Source organism: Poecilia reticulata, chromosome 13, assembly GCF_904066995.2.
Source record: "Poecilia reticulata chromosome 13, P_reticulata-male-v2, whole genome shotgun sequence".
Taxonomy (NCBI): Eukaryota; Metazoa; Chordata; class Actinopteri; order Cyprinodontiformes; family Poeciliidae; genus Poecilia; species Poecilia reticulata.
In genome coordinates, this window is record NC_088842.1 from 10,975,630 (window position 1) to 10,997,300 (window position 21,671).

Consider the following 21,671-nt stretch of genomic DNA (forward strand, 5'->3'; position numbering starts at 1 on the left):
AAGAATCTATGCTCTTTACCTAATTGTTAAAACTGTCACTGTGTTGAGACACGTGATAGTATGTGACAGATAATTTGTGAAAAAATTTAGCTCATCTGGCACGTCTGGAAACAACCAATCAGAGCCAGGAGGAGGGTCTTAGTGCTGTCAATCGTCCTTATGTACACACTTCTGGTTTGCCACAACTTAACCTTGCCACAAATGCTAGGGTTAGTTAGCATGGCCACCGATGGCCACGGCGGGTAAACAGTTTTCCTGTAACGACAAGCTGTTTCTCAGCTTTTAGCACATGTAGTAGCTCAGGAAGGAGCTTGATTTTCTCATAGATTATCTGTCTCAAAATAATCTGTCATGACATGGTGATAATTTTAACAAATATGCAAAAAAAACCCACATTTTTAAAATAAAAGTTATACGCTGGCTCGGTGATGTTGGATGAAAACTTTGAAAATCAATTCTCAGTTGAATTTTGGTCTGGTCCTTACTGACCTTTATGGAAACAAATAAGTATTTATTGGAAAATGAAAATGTAGATCAAAATATATATATACACATACCAAATATATATTACATGATGCAGCAGTTGCTCTTCAGCAATCCCTCCAACAGTGTGACAGCGTGAGTGCATGTCTGATAGGAAACTACAATGGGTTATTTTTACTCAATGGGTAAAAATACTTAGTTCTTTCATTAGTACATCTGTATGTATTTTGGTCTTTTTTGTTTATTTTGTTCATTTAGATGTTTGTAGCAACTGCTGGCAGTGCGATACGAGGCCCCATAGGGCTTAATGAAGAGCATTATTATTTGCTAGAGAAGGTTTAATGAGTATTTTCTGTAAACACAGAGCTCTACAGGAATATTATGAAAATGTGCACGAAATGTTCCTTTATCTATTGGAGATGATTTTCCAGTCTACCAAAAGCTTGACTACTTTGTTTGTTTGCTAAGTGAGTGAATAAATATTTAATTCATATACTGAGACAGAAATAAAATATTTTCAAGATCCAACACAAAAGAGAAGAAGAAATGCAGGAAAGGATCAAGAAATGGGAAATGATCAAATTCAGTCCAATCAAATGGAGTAAAAGATCATAAAACAGAATAATTGCATTAAAAATAAAAATTTTTCTTGCTGTTGTTTGCGTGTTGTGTGGATTGCGGTGTTGCCGCTCGGTAATCAGGTTTCCATCCCCTGATTGTTCAGCTTGCTGTGATGCGTGTGAGTGATACGGCAGAAAACGGGTCGGGACAAACAGGACAAAGCCGGTCAACTGGCGGGGAGGGAGAGCCGGGTCCGGGAGTGGGGGCCCGCTGGTGCCGAGGTCGTGGGATCAGAGCGGGTCACGGAGGTGTGGGAGTGTCTGCTCGGCCCTCTGACCTTTGTGACTGAGGCCGCGTATAATCCTATCCTCAAAGAGGGAACGGGCATAATGGAGAGCCGATGAATGGAGTTAAACGGCGACCATTAGGCGGATCTGTGTCGCTATTCTTCCAGTTTGTTTAGTCCAGGTCAGTCTGACCGCTTTGGTGAAATCGAGCGTATGATGAAGGGGTCTGGACAGGACACTGGTTTGTGCTGGAGCTGACCAGCCGTGCCAACTTACAGACGGACAAATACGACGGTCATTGCCAAATGGCGCCTCCCTTCTGCTGTCCCGAACGCCGACAGACATTCCCTCGCTTCCCCAGAAAAGTTAATCCTGCAAAACAACAATCATATCACATGAACTGATTTTGACATTTTACTTTCACTTTCAGTCTAAAGGTTGTGCAATCACACATTTCTTGTGTCTTCTTACTGAAATAATGATTTAATGGATCTCAAACTGGAGTTTAAATAATATCCGCTCTTTGCAGAGTAATCCAGCCGTATTAAAAAATAACTCTTTAATTTAGTACTATGTCATGCCAAATTTCATTACCTGCTGTCTTATGTCTTTCATTTTGTGGTGCCCCATAGTCTGTGCTGCCCTGTGTAGAAAGCCTTGCTGACCATATCGAGTGCCGCTGAAGCTGCACTTCGGATCGTTTTAGTCCGGCCCCGAGCTCATAAGATGTCCTGACCGCGACTTCCTGTGACTATTTGCAGAGCAAAAGTACTGATGAGTACTCTGATAATGGGCTGGTTTGTCAAAACACTTGATTACTGTCTTGTCATTTGTTGAAAATAGCTATAAACAGTTATGAGTATTTAAAAACTGCTGCTTATAAGTTACAAGATGATATTCTGCAAATGTCTGATATTTCTTTCTTAATGCACTCTCTTTGTGTAAACTGTCAGGTCAATTTGTCGCTCCGTTTTTTAACAACAGGTGCAACTCACAAAATACTGTAGTTTTATAGACATTTTAAAGCAACGGTAAAACAGGATTTTGACTCAATTCATGGTACATCATCGAAACAAAAGAAACAAAGTCAAATTCCCACCTAGAGGCATTGCATAATTGATTGATAGACCGCAATTTTAATTCACATTTCAGTGAAAGAAATAATCCCTAAAGAGGGAACGTTGGCGAAAACTTGGCAACTCTGATCTCAACGTAGAAAAGAGCACCTTATCTGAAGTTGTGATAATTTTTAATCGATCGAGTCTGTTTTCAAAAAGTGAAAAAGAACAGATAAAAGCAGGAAGTGTCTCCATACTTTTCTTTGGAGAAGTGTCTCATAAAGCAAAGAAAATGGGACTCAGCTGCTCATCTACTTGGCCGTTGGTTCTAATAAACTTTATGTCTAATTTGATTCTTTCTTGCTTGTCTTGCAGACGATTTAATCCTAAATTTATTTTGGGTGTTTGTAACGTCCACCACAGAAACATCCTGTAGCCAGTTTGAGAAAATGGCTCTAAGTGGTTTATTAGGAAGCAGAGCTGGTGCAGTGGATCAAAAAGCAAGGTCACAAATGGTATTTGTGAAACATTTTATGTGTTTTATTAAGCACATAGTTCTGTGCTTTGCTTCCACGGTGTCTGATTTTTAGAAGTCTTTTAAAGCGAGTTTTGATCAGAAGTTGTAATCTTTAGACTCTGATTGCTTTTTCTAATTAGTCCAGGACATGTGACTATTTGAGGTATTCATTCTTGTTTCTAACCGTGACCTATGAACTTTTTAGACAGGAGAGTTTCCTGAACTCAACACAAAAACCAGCTTCACTCACTGCAAATCAAATCTGCTGGGTTTCCTTAGACAGAAAACATTTGAACCAGTTTGAACTTGACAGCACCTGTCGACAATGATGATCAAACGTCTGTGATTCAATTAGATTGGCCTGTTTTGGTAAAGGACCTTGTGAATTGACTCTATATAAATAAACAGAACTGAATTGTATATAATACTTTACTGTGAGTGGCTCCTTATGTTGCAGGATGTCATAACAAAGACACAGTATATTTCCTTTACTTTGTGAATGGAAGATAAATAGGAGATGAAACAGGGTTTGACACACAGAAAACAATATTTCTGCACCAGCAGAGTGATTCCCAAATTGCATTTAGCTGAAAATGTGTAGTACAGTGCTGATCTACGGTAGACCACAGTGTATCTGTATCTGCATTTTTGTCTTTGAGTTGGCACAAAGGCCATATATAATGTAGATAGTTTTTTTAAGGCCTGATACATTTTTTTTAGAGCGTGAAGAAAACTTAGGTCAGTTTTAGCTATAAAGTGGATAGTAGCATTACAATTTCATCCTTTAATACATTCACACAGCACACATTTCTACAATAACACATTTATATTCCAACCAAGAGAAAACATTTGATAAAAAGTTGGTGCTGAGTAGCTTTTCACCAGCAGTGCAAACAGAGGGGAGGGGGTAAATCTGTTTATGATATTTATCTTATATTTAATTTTGTTTTTAAATCAGATGTTCAGTAAATCAACAGCGACAGTGAAAGTACCGCGTTACGCTGCTTTACAGAAACCTAATCATCATGTTACCATTAGCTGCCACATGGTGCGGGTCCTGCCGGTGGAGAAGACCGCCCCCTGCTGCTTGTTTTATGGAACTGCAACCTGTTTTGTTTATTTGGTCTCCGACAGAGAAACTTGCAGAGGAGACAGAAGAGGACAAAAAAATTGTACTTGAATCAGATTAGCTCTACTTCAACATACTTTTACCGGCGTAAAAGTAAAAAAATAAAAAGTAGCCGTCCAAGAAACTAAACTACACAAGTATTAGTCAAAAACTATTTGGAAAAAAGATGACTCAAGTACTGATATTTGATTTGATATTTGGAATATTGTCATCAGAAATACAAAAATACAAAGCTGTGTACAAATCGTGGTATTTTATAGACCAAAATGAAAATAATAAGATGAGTAAATGTAATTAGTTACTACTCACCTCTGGTAATGCCTTTAGACCTTTTAAAGCTGCTGAAGTTTCAAATATATGTGACCTGAAGTCCAGATGCAAATGAAATGAAAAATAAAAAATCAAACTTCATCCTGGGGGAAATAATCAAACATGGTGTGATTTTTAATATGCAGATTAATGTGAGTCTTTTAAAAGCTGGAGAGTTTCCTCAGGGTGAAAGGTTGATTTACATTCTTCCATATAAACGAGTTTAATCTTAGAAATCTTTAATGTTTTAGCTAAAACAATGTGGATATAACCTTGTCATCTTTTCTAGAACAGCTGGTGGGATACAAAAGGATTCTGGGTAAAATAATCCTTGCTAAAGAGCTCCTTCAGTGACCGACTGCTGCATCCTAAATGCACAAAGGAGCGTTACCGCAGATCCTTCCTCCCAGCAGCGGGTAACCACCACTGCTCCCAGTGAAAACAATCCATGCTGGCATTTGTGCTGCTATGTGCTCAGTTTTAGTCATTTCAAGTACCATTTCTACTCATCTTTATCACCTCTGATTTTCTGTACAGTTGTTGTTTTTCATATATTGTAAATTGTCTGTTAGACTATTAATGGACAAATGCAAATTCAGATTATGTTCATTTAAAAAAAAAAATCCTACCTAGTTGCACATTCCTTGGATGAGAGAAGGACATTTCTGATAACTGCACACTATTTTTATGTCATGATATTGTCCTGAATGTGCACAGTACCATTATTACTGTTCTAAATCCTGTTCTTTCCTTTTTTATATATTCTATTCTACCCTGTGTTATGTAAGGTCAATATGGTTTTCACTTTCATCAATGAATGATGCCACTCTCTACCAACATGAGGCTGCATTACTTTTTTTTCTCACATCTCTTAACGTCCTGAACAGACACTTATTCCCTTTGGCGTCACAACCAAACAGCTGGTTCGTATGTAGATGTCACTTAATGATTGTCTTGGAGCCCCAAGATGCCGCTGTGCTCCAGATTTCCATGACACATCCGCTCATTTTTCCCCTTTTGAAGAGAACGTGTCACCTCATATTTCGCCTCAGGGGAAACGAATCACAAACACGCATCTAATTACCCTAAAAAGTGAAGTATAAAATAAAAACGTCAAATTTAATTTGTAGATTGCTGTATCTCTGTCCATTGAATACTCAAGTAAAGTTTCTTTAAATTATTATTTCTATTTGTGGGTGTGGCATTCAAGCTGCAAGGATCAGATTTTAAACATGAAAAAACAGGTATCTGCATTTTCTGGGAATATGGGTGTAGATCATCTCACAGAAACACCCTGAGCTGGATCTACCTGGAGAGGATAATACACAGAAACAAGAAGAAACAAGCTGAGTTAAGGAGGAAGATGGAAGAAGTGCCTCTTAACGGTAGGACTGCTGTTTTTACACTTTTCTTCCTGTCCGCTCAGGTGATGGTGGATGTCAAATTAGACAGATCAAAGCCCTCGTTGGCACCGAGTCATTACAGGGACTCCAGCTCCTCTGGGGCCCCGGGGCCTTTCTGCATTCCTTTCTGGTCAGGACCAAGCCGGGGAGGCGCTCCTTGGATCCGGTGGGTGTGTGCTCTCCTATTTAAATGCCGGCCGCTCTCAGTTTGCATCTTTCACCAGTTGGGTTTTCCTCCTCCTGCGGGCAACATGGCTTCTGACGGCGCTGCGGCCCCTCTCGGCTCCATTGACAACCCGGTGAAGTTCCAGAACCAGGACTTCGACGCTCTGCTGCAGGAGTGTCTGAAGGACAAGAAGCTGTTTGCAGACCCCACATTTCCTGCTGAGCAGAAGTCCATCGGGATGCCCAAAGATCCAAACCCAGCGAAGGAGATCAAATGGAAGCGACCCAAGGTGTGACTGCCATAAATGATATTATATTTTTAACAAATGAAACCTTAAGAGTGTATTTCTAACGTTTTGCCAAGATCTTTTCACATTTAAAAACTTTGCCCAAATTTGTCAGTTAAATTTGGTATATTTCCCCCCAAAATCTCTACTTATCTCCCCAAAAACTGTATTTTTGGATTTTTAAAGTCCGTCTTGACTTCTTACTATGTCACTCATGGTCTCAGCTGCCGTTGTTGCTTTTCTTAAGGAAATCAGTGCAGATGCCTTGTTTGTGGAGGACACCATTGGGACCACAGATATCTGTCAGGGCCAACTGGGTAAGAGCACCAATCACAATGGATTTCTTATAAACTGGCGTTGCATAACACCATGGAAGATTTAAATCCATGAATGATGAATTTAAAACAGTCAGACAGTTTGAGAACATGCAGCTTGCTCTTATTGGTAAAGAAGGAGAGAGAAGTATTTCTTGGACTGGACCAGTCCTTTGTACCCCCTTGATTTTACAAGCCCTGTTTTCTGCACAGCATCAAATTGTCTCCATTCATGGGATTTGTGGAATAAAGAGTTTGGTCTCCAGTCATGTGTAAATATGTCTAATAACACATTACGTAATCACCTCCTGCAGCCTCTTCTTCAACCATGTGGTTTCGTTTAAAACTTGAGTTTCGCGCAAATGCAGACGGTTCCTGCAGCATCGCTTGGCGACAGAACAGATGTTTGCTGTGGGGGAGGAATGCGGCTTTATGTTGCCCTGGATCGTGTTACATACAGCATGCAAAACCTAAAATATAAAAAACATGCAATCACTTTTAGACTAACACTAGACGTCTAGAGATGCCGTTGCTTCGTACTGGACTGTGCGCTTGTTTTATTCACCAGGTGACTGCTGGCTGCTGGCTGCCCTCTCCGCGCTCACCGTCCATTCGAAGCTCTTTGCTACGGTGGTTCCCTCCAACCAGAGCCTGTCGGACTCGTACGCAGGGATCTTCCATTTCAGGGTGAGTAAAGACTCACACACCGACCACCATCTTTAATCGCCTCCTGCTCTTTTGCTTTGTTGCTCTTCCTCAGCTTCAAACTCAGCGTTGGTGACAAACAAGGTCAAATTTAAGAAAAATGAACTGAACCACTCTGAAGGAAAATGATAAAAAATCAATCACCAAAGATTGCATTGCTATTACAAAACTATTCTACTACTCAGAGTGCAGCAGCAATCGATGCTACAGCTACTCGTCTAGTTATTCATGTTAATGACAATTATATTCAGCACAAAAAACAAGCATAATAATAATATTAATAATAACAACAACAACGTATGTTTAATTAATTTCAATATGTTTCTATTAGAAAGGTTACGTATACTTCTATTTACTTAAACTATAACTACTAATGAAACTTCAACAATCACCACTACTGCTGATAATAGTAATACTAACTAATAATAACAACAACAATAATAATAAAACTACTATGGCAATTTAATTTGAGAGCCTGAGCAACACATTCAGTTCAGTTTCATTAATGAAACTTAAAAGCAGCCAGAACTTTCAACATTATCACCACAATTCTTAAGCAATGGTCAGCAAATCGTTTAACTTTTAATTAAAGACAACAACAGCAACACTAACGCATGGAGTTGATGACAGCAGTTTTATTAAACATCATCCTGAATTTAAGGGGCAGCATGAAGAACAGAAACAAATCAAAAGTCAAGAAATAATTAGATTTACTTTCAAAAAGTTTAACTGAGTTAGTGGAAAGGAAATCTCTCTAGATGGTTTTACTGTCAGAACTTTGAGTTACACTAGAAACACATTTAGCTGTGAAAAGAGACAAATTAGTTACGGTTAATCATTGGTAATCATCAGCTTGCACAATTGTAAAACCACAATTCACGTCACTGTTAAATGTTGGAAAATGACTGGCAGATTCAGAAAAATTAAACACAACAAAAAAAAAGTCTCATAGGTGAAGATGAAATGTTTGATTTAGACTTTTTAAGCCAACATTGGTGCCAACCTGAGCCCATGCAAACAGCATCCTCCACAATTATCTGGTTATTTAAAATAAGATTTAAACTGGAATTCAAAAATAACATCTGAAGAGCCGATTTTTATCAAAATATTATTTACTGTCCCTGGTAGAAAAAATCAATTTCTCCCACGACCACAGGCGGATAAAATCCAGCATCTTGCAGACGGCTTCAACAAACATTTGTTAAAGTGTCAAATGCACAAAGAATGGAGCATAAAAATTAATTAGAAACAAAATGCAAAAAGATGAAACTATATGACATCACCATTAAAACAATAATGAACTCAAACAAACATAAATAAAAACAACAAAAATTGGTCAAATCACAGACACCTGCCCTCTGACCTCAACCCAGAGTGTTGGGATTCTCGTCCAACATCAGTGTCTGACCTCACTGATACTCTTCTGAAAGAATGGTCAACATTTCTCATAAAGATTGTAGAAAATATTCCAGGACGAGTTTTTGTTCCCTTTGAAGTGATCTTCACCATCAGTTCTTGAATTTTCTTAGCTTGGGCAGAAGAAGAGCAAAAAGTGACCATAACGGTCAGCATCCATCAATAGTTTAAGTTATGAGATAGTTTAGCTCCACGGAAACAAAACATAAACAATCAGAGATGAGTTCATATTTTTGCACGATATCAGCAGACTGTTTATTCATAAACAATTACGTTTGATTTATGAATAATGATAAATCGCCCGTTTGCTTCAGGTAACAGATTCTTTCAATTTGTTAACATTTTATCAGATTTGGCTCCGTCATTTCACAGAAGCGCAATCTGATGTCTGCTCATCTGGCTGCTGACACAGCAGCTTTGAACAGGTATCAACTCATCTGTGAGCAATCGCTCCGCCAGAGAAAAGCATAAACTCCATCAGCTCATTAGACATTGTGATTAAAATCAACATTCTCTGGCTCCGACCCGCTCAGATCAATGAAATTAATCTCGGTAGACGTCTCGTGTTCACAAAAACAAGCAGACGGTGGAGCGATGATTTCACCCTGCGGAGCTTTGGACCTTCAGAGGGGAGAATGTGGCGTGACTGAACAAGCAGGACTGAGGCTCGTTTCACCTGCAGAGAGCCGCCTGGACGTGCACAGAGTGGCTCCTCCTGGGACAAACCCCCACACGCACACACACACACCCACACACACACACGCGCGCACAAACACTCGCTTTACAGGTGTGTTTCCGTTACTCCGGAGGACCTGCAGAAAGCTCCAGGAGATTTATTCTAATGCTAGTCTCACTGCTACTGCTGCTTTACTCGGACGCAGAGACTTGCCAGTAGAGTTGCCCTCAGAGTTTCATCATCCAAACAGGTTTATGTCCCAACTGTGTGAGTTAACACCGGCAGGACCACACACAGCAGCAGTCACTGAAGACCAGTCCAGGCCTGCTCTGAGCTACTCCCAGAAACCCGGCTAGCACCATGACACACGCAAAAATATCACAAACAATGCAGCCACGACAGGAAAAGGTGCAGAAAGCTGAACCAAAAGATGCATCGTAATTTTGTTTATATGTGCAGAATGGTGTCAGAAAGATGCCAGTCAGTGAGCAGGAACCTTTAGGCCAAGGATGTCTTATTTATCATTTATAATACATTTTGATGTGGATCCAAATTAACAAAAAAACACAATATTAATAAAATCACCAACTGAATTCACTGAGTCAGGATGACTTTCCCCAGACACTGAACGCCTCAGTGGTGCACCTGGAAAAACAAAACAATTTAGACCCCAACATTTGTAAGAAACATCTCTGGTACCTGGACCCTGAGTCCAGGTGCTCCACAAGGCTGTGTGCTCAGCCCACTCAGACGTACATAAGCCGCACAACGCAGGAGGTGAAATGATGAAGGAACCCAGCTGCCCAGGGTTTTCAAAACCACTTCCTGCCCGTCTGTAGTGAGTCAGGTTAAAAGACGCTGACTCATAAAACTGTCACTGATCGGCTGCTCTGAACTCTAGACGTGGCTCCGGCTTGCAAACGCTCAAGTGCAAAACTTTCAATTTTGAGTGTTGAACAGGTAATTTGACTCTTTCTGAATTTATAAATAAAATACTTTTTAAAAGATGTTTTTTGATCAAGTTGCACTTGATCAAAAAGTCTCACATTATTTAGGTATTAAGTTAGCTGTTTTTAATTTGATTAGTTTTATTAAGCATTCTTTCAACATAAAATACAATCCACAGATCTTGTCTAAAACATTAATATGTAAAGCACCCATCTGTTTGCAGTTTAATGTTTTTGATTTTTAGTGGATATGTAAAAAAATTTTAAAACTCTGAAGCCTTTATTTTCTTAACAAATAAATAATAAACATGTATGCTTATTATATATTACCACAATGAATTAATCAAGTTCATTCATATAACACATTTCAGCAACAAGAAAGTCCAAAGTGCTTGACGTCATAAAAACACAAAAATACGAAGTCATAGAAAACATCACACAGTAACAAACATTACATTGTGATGAGTGCAATGTGACAGCATCATACTGTGGTGATTATATATATATATATATATATATATATATATATATATATATATATATATATATATGTATTTTTTTTTTTTTTTTTTAGAAATCACAGGGAAGCTGATCAGACCAGATGGGAGATGTACAAATACAGAGCGACTGAGAAAACTGCCTTAAAATGGTTTCATTCTTTTCAGACATGCTTTAACCCAAATAAAGTCAGCTAGCCTTTGCAAAATGCAAATTCAGAATAAATGTCAGTTTGTCTACAAGCAGTATTACTCAGCAACTTTGTTTCTCTCAGGTACTTTGATGAAAACAAAGAAACATGAAGTGAAGTGGTGTCGTTCTCTGACATATTTCTAACAAATAAATGTTTTAAATTTGTAAAATATTATTGTTGTTTAGAGTGTACGCACAGGACAAATCGGATCTTTGAACACGAAGTTCACGCTCTGCGTAATTCCTCCTGACTCATCACATCCAGTCTTCCTCTCTGTCTCTCTGTGCAGTTCTGGCAGTATGGTGAGTGGGTGGAGGTGGTTGTGGATGACAGGCTGCCAGTGCGCGAAGGCCGTCTGCTCTTCAGCTACTCTCGCACCCGCAACGAGTTTTGGAGCGCCCTGGTGGAGAAGGCCTATGCCAAGTCAGTTGCCACTAGCAGCATATGTTCCTGTGCTGTAATGACTGTGATCACCCACACACACACTCTGTGTGAGAGTTTGACTGCTGAGGGGACACACACACAGAGTGTGTGTGTCCTCAGCAGTCAAACTCTCAGCCGGTGCAGATAAACGCCCCTCACCTGCTGTTGCAGGTTGGTTGGGTCCTACGGGAGCCTGAAGGGCGGCAACATCTCGGAGGGCATGGAGGACTTCACGGGAGGCATCGCGTACTCTCTTCCTGTCACGTCCCGCACCCCTCCGGTCCTCTGGAGGATCCTGACCGCCGCTCTGTCCAGAGGCAGCCTGCTCAGCTGCTTCATCCAGGTACTCTGAGCGTCTGGCGCCACGCCGCTGGAATATGAGACGTTTCCCCGCTGAGAAACTTTTATGTCCCTCAACAGGCCAAGAGCTACAGCGAGGTCGGAAAGGTGACGGCTGACGGGCTGGTAAAGGGCCACGCCTATGCCATCACAGACACAGACAAGGTCAGGAAAACTCATGCTGCTGTCTGGGTTTACCTCCACGCAGTTTTCACATTCCTCCAAGTCCTCTTTTAATCGTCTAACTTCGTACTGATTCAAATATTTATTCTGAACCGAAATGTTTAAATTGTAAAATCAAAAAGAAGGAACTTTTAACATTGTAACACATTTTCAAAATGAAAGGATATACAGTCATGTCAGATAAATTAGAATATTGCTATTTCTGTAACTCCATCCACTGAATGATGGACTTTAATTACACACAGGCTTGATGTTTTCAAGCTTTTATTTCTGTTAAAAAAGATTTACTTTCACTCACAGCTAATCAATACGTGACGTTTAACGTTAGAATTTTACATTGGACCGATAAAAAAAAATATGCAAAAATTGAGCTTCAATATGGCAATAGTATCTTTCCAATGAAGTAACATTTGTAAAAACACTGACAAAAACATGGAACGATAAAATAAATAATTGCTTTTATTAAAGTCTATTTTTTTAGATATTCTGAGCAAACATTAAAATTTTTCATTTGTCTGTGAATTGCACTTTATATGATGATCTTCACAGGAACCTCTGTTTAAATGTGTTTCCATCATTTAATTGCCATCATCTTACCCTGAATTCTGGTTATCTCACACCCGCAAAGCTCATTTTATTTTCTGTTTTTTTTTTTTTATTTTATCATTGATATGACTTCTTGAAACACTGCAAAAATACAAAATATATTTTTTTCTAGTTTCTAGTGCAAATATCTTAGAAGTTACTTTTTGTCAAGATATAGGAGCATTTTTTAAGCAAATAATTCCTTAATATTGATGAAAAAGTACTAGCTCCACATGTAGATGATTTCTCTTATTAAAAGTGGAACATGTCTTGTTTTAAGTGAAATAATATGTCAGTGGAACTAGTACTTTTTTTAGCAATATTAACGAGTTATTTACTTAAATCTCCTATATGTTGCTGAAAAGTTGCCTTTCCGTCTTATTTCAAGTGTACTGAGATATTTACACTAGAAAGTAGACAAAAGGATCAAGTAGGAGTTTGTGTTTTTTGCAGTGAAGCATTTGGATTTCATTTATTCCTCCTCGTCCTGTTAATGTTTCAGGTAGCAAGAGGATCGGAGGAGGTTCTGCTGCTGAAGCTGAGGAACCCGTGGGGTTTTGTTGAGTTCTGCGGCTCCTGGAGTGACAAGTGAGCAAAAGATGAATCAGAGAGGAGCGGATCATTTGCGCAGCCTGAGTTTCTCCTCTGCATGTGTCCGTCGCTGCAGGTGCAAGGAGTGGGAGGACACGGAGCAGTCAGAGAAGCAGCGGCTCAAGCTCAAGCTGGAAGAAGATGGGGAGTTCTGGTACGGAGGAGAGGCTAAACTCTAACCCGTGGGAGCGGCAGGTGATCCGGTTGTAACTTGTGTTTCAGGATCAGCCCCGGTGACTTCAGCACGATGTTTAACGTTGTGGAGCTCTGCAGCGTGAGTCCAGACTCTCTGGAGGACGGAGACGCATCCACCAGTCAGTCTACCTGGACCATCAGCGAACACAAGGGCTCCTGGCTACCGGGAAGCTCCGCTGGCGGCAGCCGCAAATACAACAGTACGTCCGGTCAGGTCTCCGCCTTCATCCGTCCGCACACCCACCACAGCTCTGCTGCTTTCCTCTTTAAATTCACACCAGAGTCCTTCTGGAAGAACCCCCAGTTCGAGTTGGTGCTCAGAGAGCAGGACCAGGAAGACGACGACGAGGAAGAAGAGGAGGACGACAACGACGGCGACGAGGACAAGGTCGACAAGGGCGACGAGGTTCTGAAAGAGAAGAACAAAGGCGGGACGCAGAAGCAGAAAGCGAAGCACTGCACGGTGCTGGTGGAGCTGCTGCAGAAAAACCGCCGGCAGAATGACAAGATCAACTTTCTGTACATCGCTTTCCACGTCTACAAGGTCAGAGCTAAACGAGTCCGTCACATCCAGGGCGTCCGAGCTCATGTTCTCCCGTAAACTCATCTGTTGTCGTTCTTTTTCTCAGGTAACTCCTGAGGTAAGTTACAAACGATCTGCTTTACGTAACGTTCAAGTCATTTCGTATTTCTGTGAAGTTTTAATTGTTTTTTTTGTCTGTTTCTCTTCATAGGTACAAGGTGCCTGCCTGGACCGCAGCTTCTTTATGAAAAACCGTCCGGTGGGTCGTTCTGGTTCATACAGGGCCCAGAGGTGAGAGTGTTTTCCTTTAGTCTGAAAATCTGGAGCAGACCTTTATTTAAACTTCAGTGTACAAAAGCAAGGAGAAAATACTTTTTCAATACCACGACCTCTACATACAGAAGTAGCTCAAGATCCAGAGTCAATTATGTTTGTTTGGAAACTTTAATATTTTTCAGTTTTTTTGCAAATACAATATGAAAAAAATTACAGAAGAAGAGTTTAAATGGTTAAAATTAAGGAAATCTGACAAAAATGTTTGTCTAAATTCAACCTTGAATTATTGTTTTGTTGCCTACTGCAGTTTTAAAACAAAGTTATCAAAAGATAACCTGAAGTTTTAAATTCAGTTTATCTAAAAGTTTGAAGTAGAGATCATTGGCTTGCATGAGCAAGAAAAACTGGACGCTGCTAGAAGCTTTTTTCGCTTTTCAAAGTTTTCTGATGATCTTTCTCTAAACATTTGCTCCTGCTTTAAACTAATCCTGTCTGACTTAAAACTTTTACACCGTACTCTGATCTGTTCATGAAATGCCTCTTGATTCGGATCCACAGAGGCGTCTGGAGGAAGCTGCGTCTGGATCCGGGTCACTACGTCATCATCGGATCCACTTATCAGCCCAACCAGCCAGGAGAGTTCTTCATTCGCATTTTCTCCAAAACAAGAAACACTCTTGGGTGAGCTGAAGGACCTTTTTTTTTTTTGTCTGTCCTTTGTGTTGTCCCGTAAACAACCGGACACCTATCCAGGATGTACCTATAGGAGAATCCTTGCAACTATTCTGCTCGGGTTACTTTGGTGTAGAAAACTGATGGACAGGTTCTCTTGAAAGCTGACTGAAGCTCTCGATAAGCTTTATATGTCTCATAACTCAAAACAACTTCACAGCCGACTCTAGACTCTGTGCCTTTATTCTAAACAACCTTAGATTATGGGATTTATTATCAGAAGTGTGCTTTAAACTACAACATGAGTTCAGGACTTAAATTATAATACCTTACAACAGACTGTCAGCCATTTCTGTTTAAGTAAAACAAGCTGTGAATTAAAAGAGAGTGAAAAAGATGGAAGATATTTGGCAGAAAAGACAAACAGCTAGCTTGTACTCAGAGTTTTGTGTTTTGTGACGGATGGGAAAAGCACCAGCTTCTCCCAGCAAGAAAAATTTATTCTAGACAATCATGTGAGGATAGACAAACCCTTACACTGTGAAACCGTGTAATACAGCCATTAGATTACACAAAGTGCTTGGCAGGTAAAAATCTGACCTGGAAGCGCTTTGACGCTTTGAGCGACTTGGACTCTTCCACCTTTTGTTTCCATCAATGTCATGAAGTTCTGGTCACACAACCCAGCTGGGTTGGACATGAAGACCTGATCAGGCAGAGAACCATCAGCGACTACATGGTTTATTGAACTCTTGCACAAAATCTTGCAGTGTGACGTGAGCTTCAAATAAAGAATGCCTTTAAAGAGGTTCACTGCTGTTTTCTGTCACATCCAGGGTTCAGGACTTCACCTGCTCCTCTGACTACATACCAGTGAGTTTACACACACACTCAGCTTCAAGGGATTCCTCCTGACCGATTGGGTTGAACTGAGCCTTTCACTCAGGTCATGGCCGCTCCTGTCCTCCCCGAGGACCAAACCAAAGTTGAGAAGACTTTTGACGAGAAGGCCGGCCCAGTAAGAGCTGCTCCCCTTCGTGACCTCTCAATATATAAAACAAATGTTTTGGATTTCACTGTGATTTTTGTTTTTCCTCCCGCAGGATGACAGGCTGAATGCTCAAGAGATCATGAAGCTGATCAACTCAGGTTTGATCTGTGATTTAATGTGGCGTTCTCATTGTCGTCGGACAAAGGAAGCTGCTGTAGCTTTTTTTAGCCACTAGATGGAGCCAAAGTAGCAATATGACATGAATCAGAGGTCATCCGTCTAGAACAGGGGTGTCAAACTCAATTTCACCGAGGGCCACTTCAGCATATTGGCCACCCTCAACGGGCCACATTGACGGTACAAATCAGGAGTTCCCAGGTCCAGTCCTCCAGACTGCAACTTTTAGATGCATCCCTGCTAAAACACACCCCAGACAAAAGGTTGACTTCCCTCATCAGCAGCAACTCAGTTCTGTAAAGGCTTATAATGAGTCAATGATCCAGGTGTGTTAGAGAAGGAATGCCTCTAAAGTTGCAGATGGTAGCTCTGGAAAACAAGACTTGGGCAGCCCTAGCATAAATGTATGAAAATACAATGTTAAAAATAAATTAAACAACACCTCATATTGTTAAATAACGCTTTGGCGCGTCTGGTTAGGAAGCGCATTCAAAACCTTTGGTTGAAATGGCGCGTTAAATTCAAGTCTCCATTACAGACCAGAGAAAACTAAAGAGAACGCAACGTTGTGTTAATCCATTTGAGGAACCGGCAGTTTATCTTGAGGAAATAAATGACGACGCAGAAGTTAATTAGACTGTAACATGCGCAGTCCGCTGCTCAACCACTGCGGACAAGGCTACACCGCTGCGAAGAATTAAAATCCGCTGGAAGTAACTCATCCAGCGGATTTAAGAAATGGAGCCTTCTTGGTGCACGTTACCCAGGAGCGGCATTCTGGAGGAGCGCTGCAGACATAACATCTGAACATTGTCCGTTTCGGAGAAGCAAAACCACGCAAAAAAATAAATAAAATAAAATAAATAAAATTCTGGTAAAAGCGAACACCGGACCGCGCCGGGTAAAACACTCAGAGTTCAGTTGGTCTGTTTGGATCAGACAGATCCAACTGACTGATGAATTAGTGCAGATTTTTCTGCAGATGGGAACCAGGAGGAAGTGCGTTCAGACCCCAGCGGGTGAAGTGATGCTAATTTAAGTGAAGTCGCTTAATTTAATTTATTAAAAGTTATTGGGGCCACAGTCAGTGGTTTGTGTCACTATGGAGAAAAATGCAGATGCATTTACCTGCTTAATTTGTGATGGGATCTGGATTTACGGTGAATATTAACTAAACCGCATAAAATGCGGCTAAATAGCCGATGTTAATATGATTGTAATTTCACGGATAAAAATAGTACATGACCGATTTTTTTTTTTTTAATGTTGTTGGTCAAGATAATGGATAACAAAAAAAGTCTAGCGCGACCTGCCGCCCTGACACCAACTCGCACATCTTCATTCACAGTCTTACTCGTAAATCGATGTTTCTTTTCTTGGACATTTTGATGTTAGCTTGCCGATGTCTCGGTTTTATTCGCTGGTAAAATCAATAAGCAGCTTGAGGTGACTCTGCTGCTCTCTAGAGGCGAGAAGCCGTAATGTTGGCTGGTAACCACCGGAATGCATTATGGGAGGAGATGTAGTTTGTTGTCAATTCGTCCTCTAAACCTATTTTAAGTCAATCATGGGCCTATAAAACGCTGGGGGGAGCACATAAAATGACATGGCAGGCGACATGTAGCCCGCGGGCCTTGAGTTTGACACATGTGGTCTAGAAGGTGGCTTGGTGCTATAGTGAGGCAAAAATAAACTCATCTCGGTTTGGGACTGTGACGTATAGACACTTGTTGTCGTCGTCTTTCACCACTGTCCCGTCTTTCTGCCCCAAAAACAGTGTTTGACAAAAGTTGCCACCTGCCTCTGGAGACGTGCAGGCAGATCATCTTCGGAGAGGACGTATCCTTTTGTCCTCCACTCGCTCTTCCTGTCTTTTTTTTAGTTCTGTGCCACCGATGGCTCACTCAGGTGCACAAACGGTCTCTGTCCTCATAACTTCACCTCCTGCTGTCGTCTTAACTCCGTCGGCAGACCGAGGGTCGCTCCACTCTGAGCCGTGAGCAAGCCGAGGCCGTGCTGGCTGATCTGCGCGCTCTGCAGGTGAAGCTCGCACCTCAAGAGTCGTTGCTTAAGAGGGAAAAAGAAGGTGGTGTTTCTGTCGCTAATGTTTCTCTTTCCTCTTCAGTCCATCTTTGTTCAGTTCGATGAGGACTCTTCTGGAAGCATCAGCCCCTTCGAGCTCAGCTTGGCACTGGAAGCCGCCGGTATGAACGGGAACTCCAAACAACAACGGTAGCAACATGCACCCCAACATGCAGACTGCTGCTGCATTTGCACCTCTGCTTGTCGTTTCGGTTTGCCAGGAATGAAGTGCGACAGCAAGGTGGTCCAGCTCCTTTCTGAGCGCTTTGTGGGCGGAGAGCCTCATCTATCCTTCCGTGGCTTCGTCTCCTGCATCTCCAGGCTGCGCAAACTTTTCGGTAACTCACACCTGGTTAATAATAAGTAGAATAGGTCTCACGTAACCTAATAAATGCTGCTCTTTGACTATTCAAGGCTGGAACGTGCTGCTTGTTCTCGTTGGAGACTTTTTCCTTAACACAACTTTGCCCAAGATATCCTTGTAAATGTAAAACAGACCCTAGCAGATCCTACCCACCAGGGTTTGTTTCCTGGGTAAATTTCTCCCCTGGTAACTTAATTTAGACCTTTTAAACACAAAGTAAAATTGAAAACAGAGGAGGGGGGGGGGGGGAGAAATGGGCCTCGGAGAACCGGGGTAGTACCTGGAAAATATCCCTGCAGTTGAGACAAGCCTCCGATCATTTCTGCTTTCCTTAAGCACTCGCTGTCAATTATTCTCTGAGCTGTTCATTACAGTTCAGTGTTTTACCTGGAACATTTAATTAGCATGCGCATGATTTTTCTTTTGTGTCTTCTTTCTGAGAAGACGCAACATGCAGTGATGTGTTCCTCCCTTCTCCTCAGCTCTGTTTGAGTCCGAGACGAGCCCAGAGGTGAAAGACAGAGGCATCAACTCCGTGAGTAGACGAACGTTTTCCTCGTATCACGAGTTCACGCCGACCGGCGAGATCTGACCAGGACCTTTCTGCTCTCTGCTCTCTGTTTTGCTCAGTGGCTGCTTCAGTTTCTGGTGCTGTAAAGGAGCAGCACGAAGACGAGCTACAGATGGCGCGAGACGAGCCGTCTGCGGGAAAAAAACCCAAAAATGTAACGTGTTCTGTAAGAAAAGCTCTCTTTGTTTAAGTTTTTTTGTTGTTCTTGTATCAACAACTTATAGAGTGGTTAAATATATCTGAATGATTTAAAAAATAGACTGCTTCAAGCTTTCACTTTCATATTCGAACTTTAGTGTTTTTATTTAGTCAACTGAATAATAACCAAGTTTTTTTTTTTCTTCCAAGTTTTGAACCGACTTGGATTTAAGTTTTCATGATTTTTGCCAGTTATACTTGATGCATGCTTTTTATATTTGTCATCATTTTCTGGCCATATCTAAATAAAATTAGGAAAGGTCTTCAACTCTGCCGTGAAAACCTCTTTATTTCTCTGTTTTTCTTCCCAGGAAACAGACTTTTGTTATATTTTTACTCTTTAGACGTCATTGTTTTGTTCTCTGCTTATCTTCTGTCCAATTCTTACCTCTTAACGACGGCATATCATGGAGGACCCACACCGATTCCCTGGAGCTTAACTCCAAATTATTTGTGGAAAATTTTGCCAATTAGCTGATTTATTTTCTTTTTAGTAGAGCATATCTAAAATGTCTGAAAGAAAATGCTGCTCTGGAAGCTGAAATACCTTTGTTTGATTCTACTTGATAGATGATTGGCTGGCATTTTCAAACCAGCCAATCCTGGAGCAGTGTGCCTCCCCCCTACTTCCCCCCACCCGCTCTGGACGTTATGGTCCCACAGCGGATTGTTTCCTCTCCTAACTAGAGAAGTCTTAAAAAAGAAAGCCATTTACATTCTTACTATTTTATTAAAAACATCAACTCTCAAGATCTGAAAAAAGATGCTAAACAAAAAAACGTCACGACCAGTTAAGAGCTGGTTATAAACAAACAGATTTAATTCTTAAAGTGAACTACACACACACAATTTTTATTGAAATTGACCAAAAACCATTTTAGTTCTGATCTTAATTAATAGCAATTTCTGATGTAGCAGCGCTATTCCCACACTCTTCCTGGCAGGGTGTGGTAAACACCCTGCCAGGAAGAGGTTTTATGATAGTTGGTCTTTGGGTTCCAAGGGGGAGTATGGTTGCAAAGCTGAGAATTAAAGTCGTTAATGGAAGGCACCAGCAGAAGGAGAGGAGCACGCAGCTTAAAACGTCTCAAAACAGGAAGCCTCACCTAGCGCTCGCTCGCTCTCTGTTATGGGGATCATGGTGCGAATCCAGCTGATGAAGCACAACTGCTTAGTGAAATCTGAAAATGAACAAGAGTCCTGTGAGCTCATTTTTCTGTCATAGAAGATGTCGGTTTTAAGAGCAGCATAACTGTCTTTTTTACTTTTACATAGACTTGCATTTTAGAAATATTTTGTTTTTATTGTAAATAAATGTTTCCTTCCTGAGATGCATTTAGTAACGATACAGTGCTATGAAAAAGTATTTTTTACAGATTACTTTTGTTTCCCACATTTAAATTGAGAAAAATTCAAGAATGGATCAAGATCAGAGAATGATGGTGTGTGGTGTAGTGGTAGAACACAAACGCTAAAGTCCTGGGTTCGATTCCCAACATTCAGATCTTTGCTGCTTGTCTTCCCAACTCCTCTCTCTGTCCATTTCCTGCCTGGCAGCTGTCAATAAAAGGCCACTAGTGCAAGGGAGAAAAAATAAACCTGAGAAGGCTGCTGATAGAGTGTTACGAAGCCATTTCTAAGGCTTCGTGACTCCAGTGAACCACATTGTGCGTTATTGGAAAACCTTTCCGGGAGCCGACCAAAATGACTCTTAAGAGCACAGCAACGATTTATCCAGAAGGTCACAAAAGAACCCAGAACAACAAGTTATTCCCTGCAGGCCCCACTTGCCTCAGTTAAGGTCAGAGGCGTTCATGATTCAACGAGAAGAAACCAGAGCGCCCTGTCCAAAACCACCACAGACCAAAAGGTCAAGCTCACCCTTATCAAAAAAAAAAAAAAGTGAAAATTTTCAGAAAGCCTGTGTCCCGTTACGTCCGATGTAGACCTAACTCCGGATTTCAGAAAAACAAAAGATTAGCAGACCTGAAATCAAACATGGTTACCAAAGGAGAAAGCTTTGCTGTCAGTAAGCGCTGAGTAACAAAAACCGAAAGATTTTAGTGTGGTACAGACTTAAATCTGACTGAATTAAACACCATGCTCATGCTTCAATTTTCCTCTAGTTTCAACAATACTCCAATGAAAGATGAAACAAAATCCCTCCACAGTGATAAAAGACTTGCAGACAATTAGGGGAGAACTGTTTTTCTCTTAAAAAAAAAACAAAAAAAAACAAAGGTCAAAAAAAGGTTTGCATTGGTGTCAATTTTTAATATCTTCCATATTAATATTTATTCAATGATTTGAATTTAAATGTACGTCAAGGAAAGCAGAAGAGCTCTATAAGAGAGCAGATGCATCTACGCAGTTGTTTCTCTAATAATTTGAAAATGTACTCCAGTGAAGTCTTTCTGGTTGTTAAACTGATTTGATATTACAGCAATAAGCAAATAAAAAAAAAATTTTCCTGCCACAAAACAATTTCAAAATGTTTTTTTTTTTCCTCTAAATTTAAACTACTCGGATAAAAAGCTGACGCAGCATTTTCTA

At 40.7% G+C, this 21,671-nt stretch overlaps 2 protein-coding genes and 1 long non-coding RNA gene across 8 annotated transcripts in view; 1 reads left to right on the forward strand and 2 right to left on the reverse strand.

Annotated features, from left to right (window-relative positions):
* LOC103474657 (uncharacterized) lies at positions 1–7,087 on the reverse strand. Its single transcript, XR_535211.3, has 5 exons — positions 6,819–7,087; positions 4,345–4,399; positions 3,939–4,045; positions 1,926–2,082; positions 1–1,703 (listed from the first exon to the last, which is right to left on the reverse strand). It is a non-coding gene; the product is annotated as an uncharacterized LOC103474657 (long non-coding RNA).
* On the forward strand, positions 5,972–19,386 carry capn12 (calpain 12). Its single transcript, XM_008425779.3, has 22 exons — positions 5,972–6,202; positions 6,447–6,516; positions 7,082–7,200; positions 11,238–11,371; positions 11,543–11,714; positions 11,792–11,875; positions 12,981–13,066; positions 13,146–13,223; positions 13,292–13,464; positions 13,546–13,808; positions 13,894–13,905; positions 13,999–14,078; positions 14,622–14,744; positions 15,572–15,608; positions 15,682–15,753; positions 15,839–15,884; positions 17,681–17,742; positions 17,875–17,943; positions 18,029–18,107; positions 18,207–18,323; positions 18,832–18,884; positions 18,980–19,386. Exons 1-22 carry the CDS (start codon positions 5,999–6,001, stop codon positions 19,004–19,006), a joined length of 2,160 nt encoding a protein of 719 aa, XP_008424001.2. The 5' UTR covers positions 5,972–5,998; the 3' UTR covers positions 19,007–19,386.
* LOC103474659 (uncharacterized) overlaps positions 18,724–21,671 on the reverse strand; it is an 18,750-nt gene continuing 15,802 nt past the window's right edge. For 5 of the 6 annotated variants that reach the window (XR_014090435.1, XR_014090434.1, XR_014090432.1 and 2 more), the window contains 2 exons: positions 20,225–20,299; positions 18,724–19,051 (listed from right to left, as the gene is read on the reverse strand). Coding sequence is in view for 1 of the 6 variants with exons in the window: in XM_081614238.1 (XP_081470364.1) it covers positions 18,911–19,051 (141 nt within the window). In the remaining 5 variants the exon portion in view is untranslated. The remainder of the gene's footprint in view (positions 19,052–20,224; positions 20,300–21,671) is intronic. The other variant, XM_081614238.1, reaches the window with a different exon arrangement.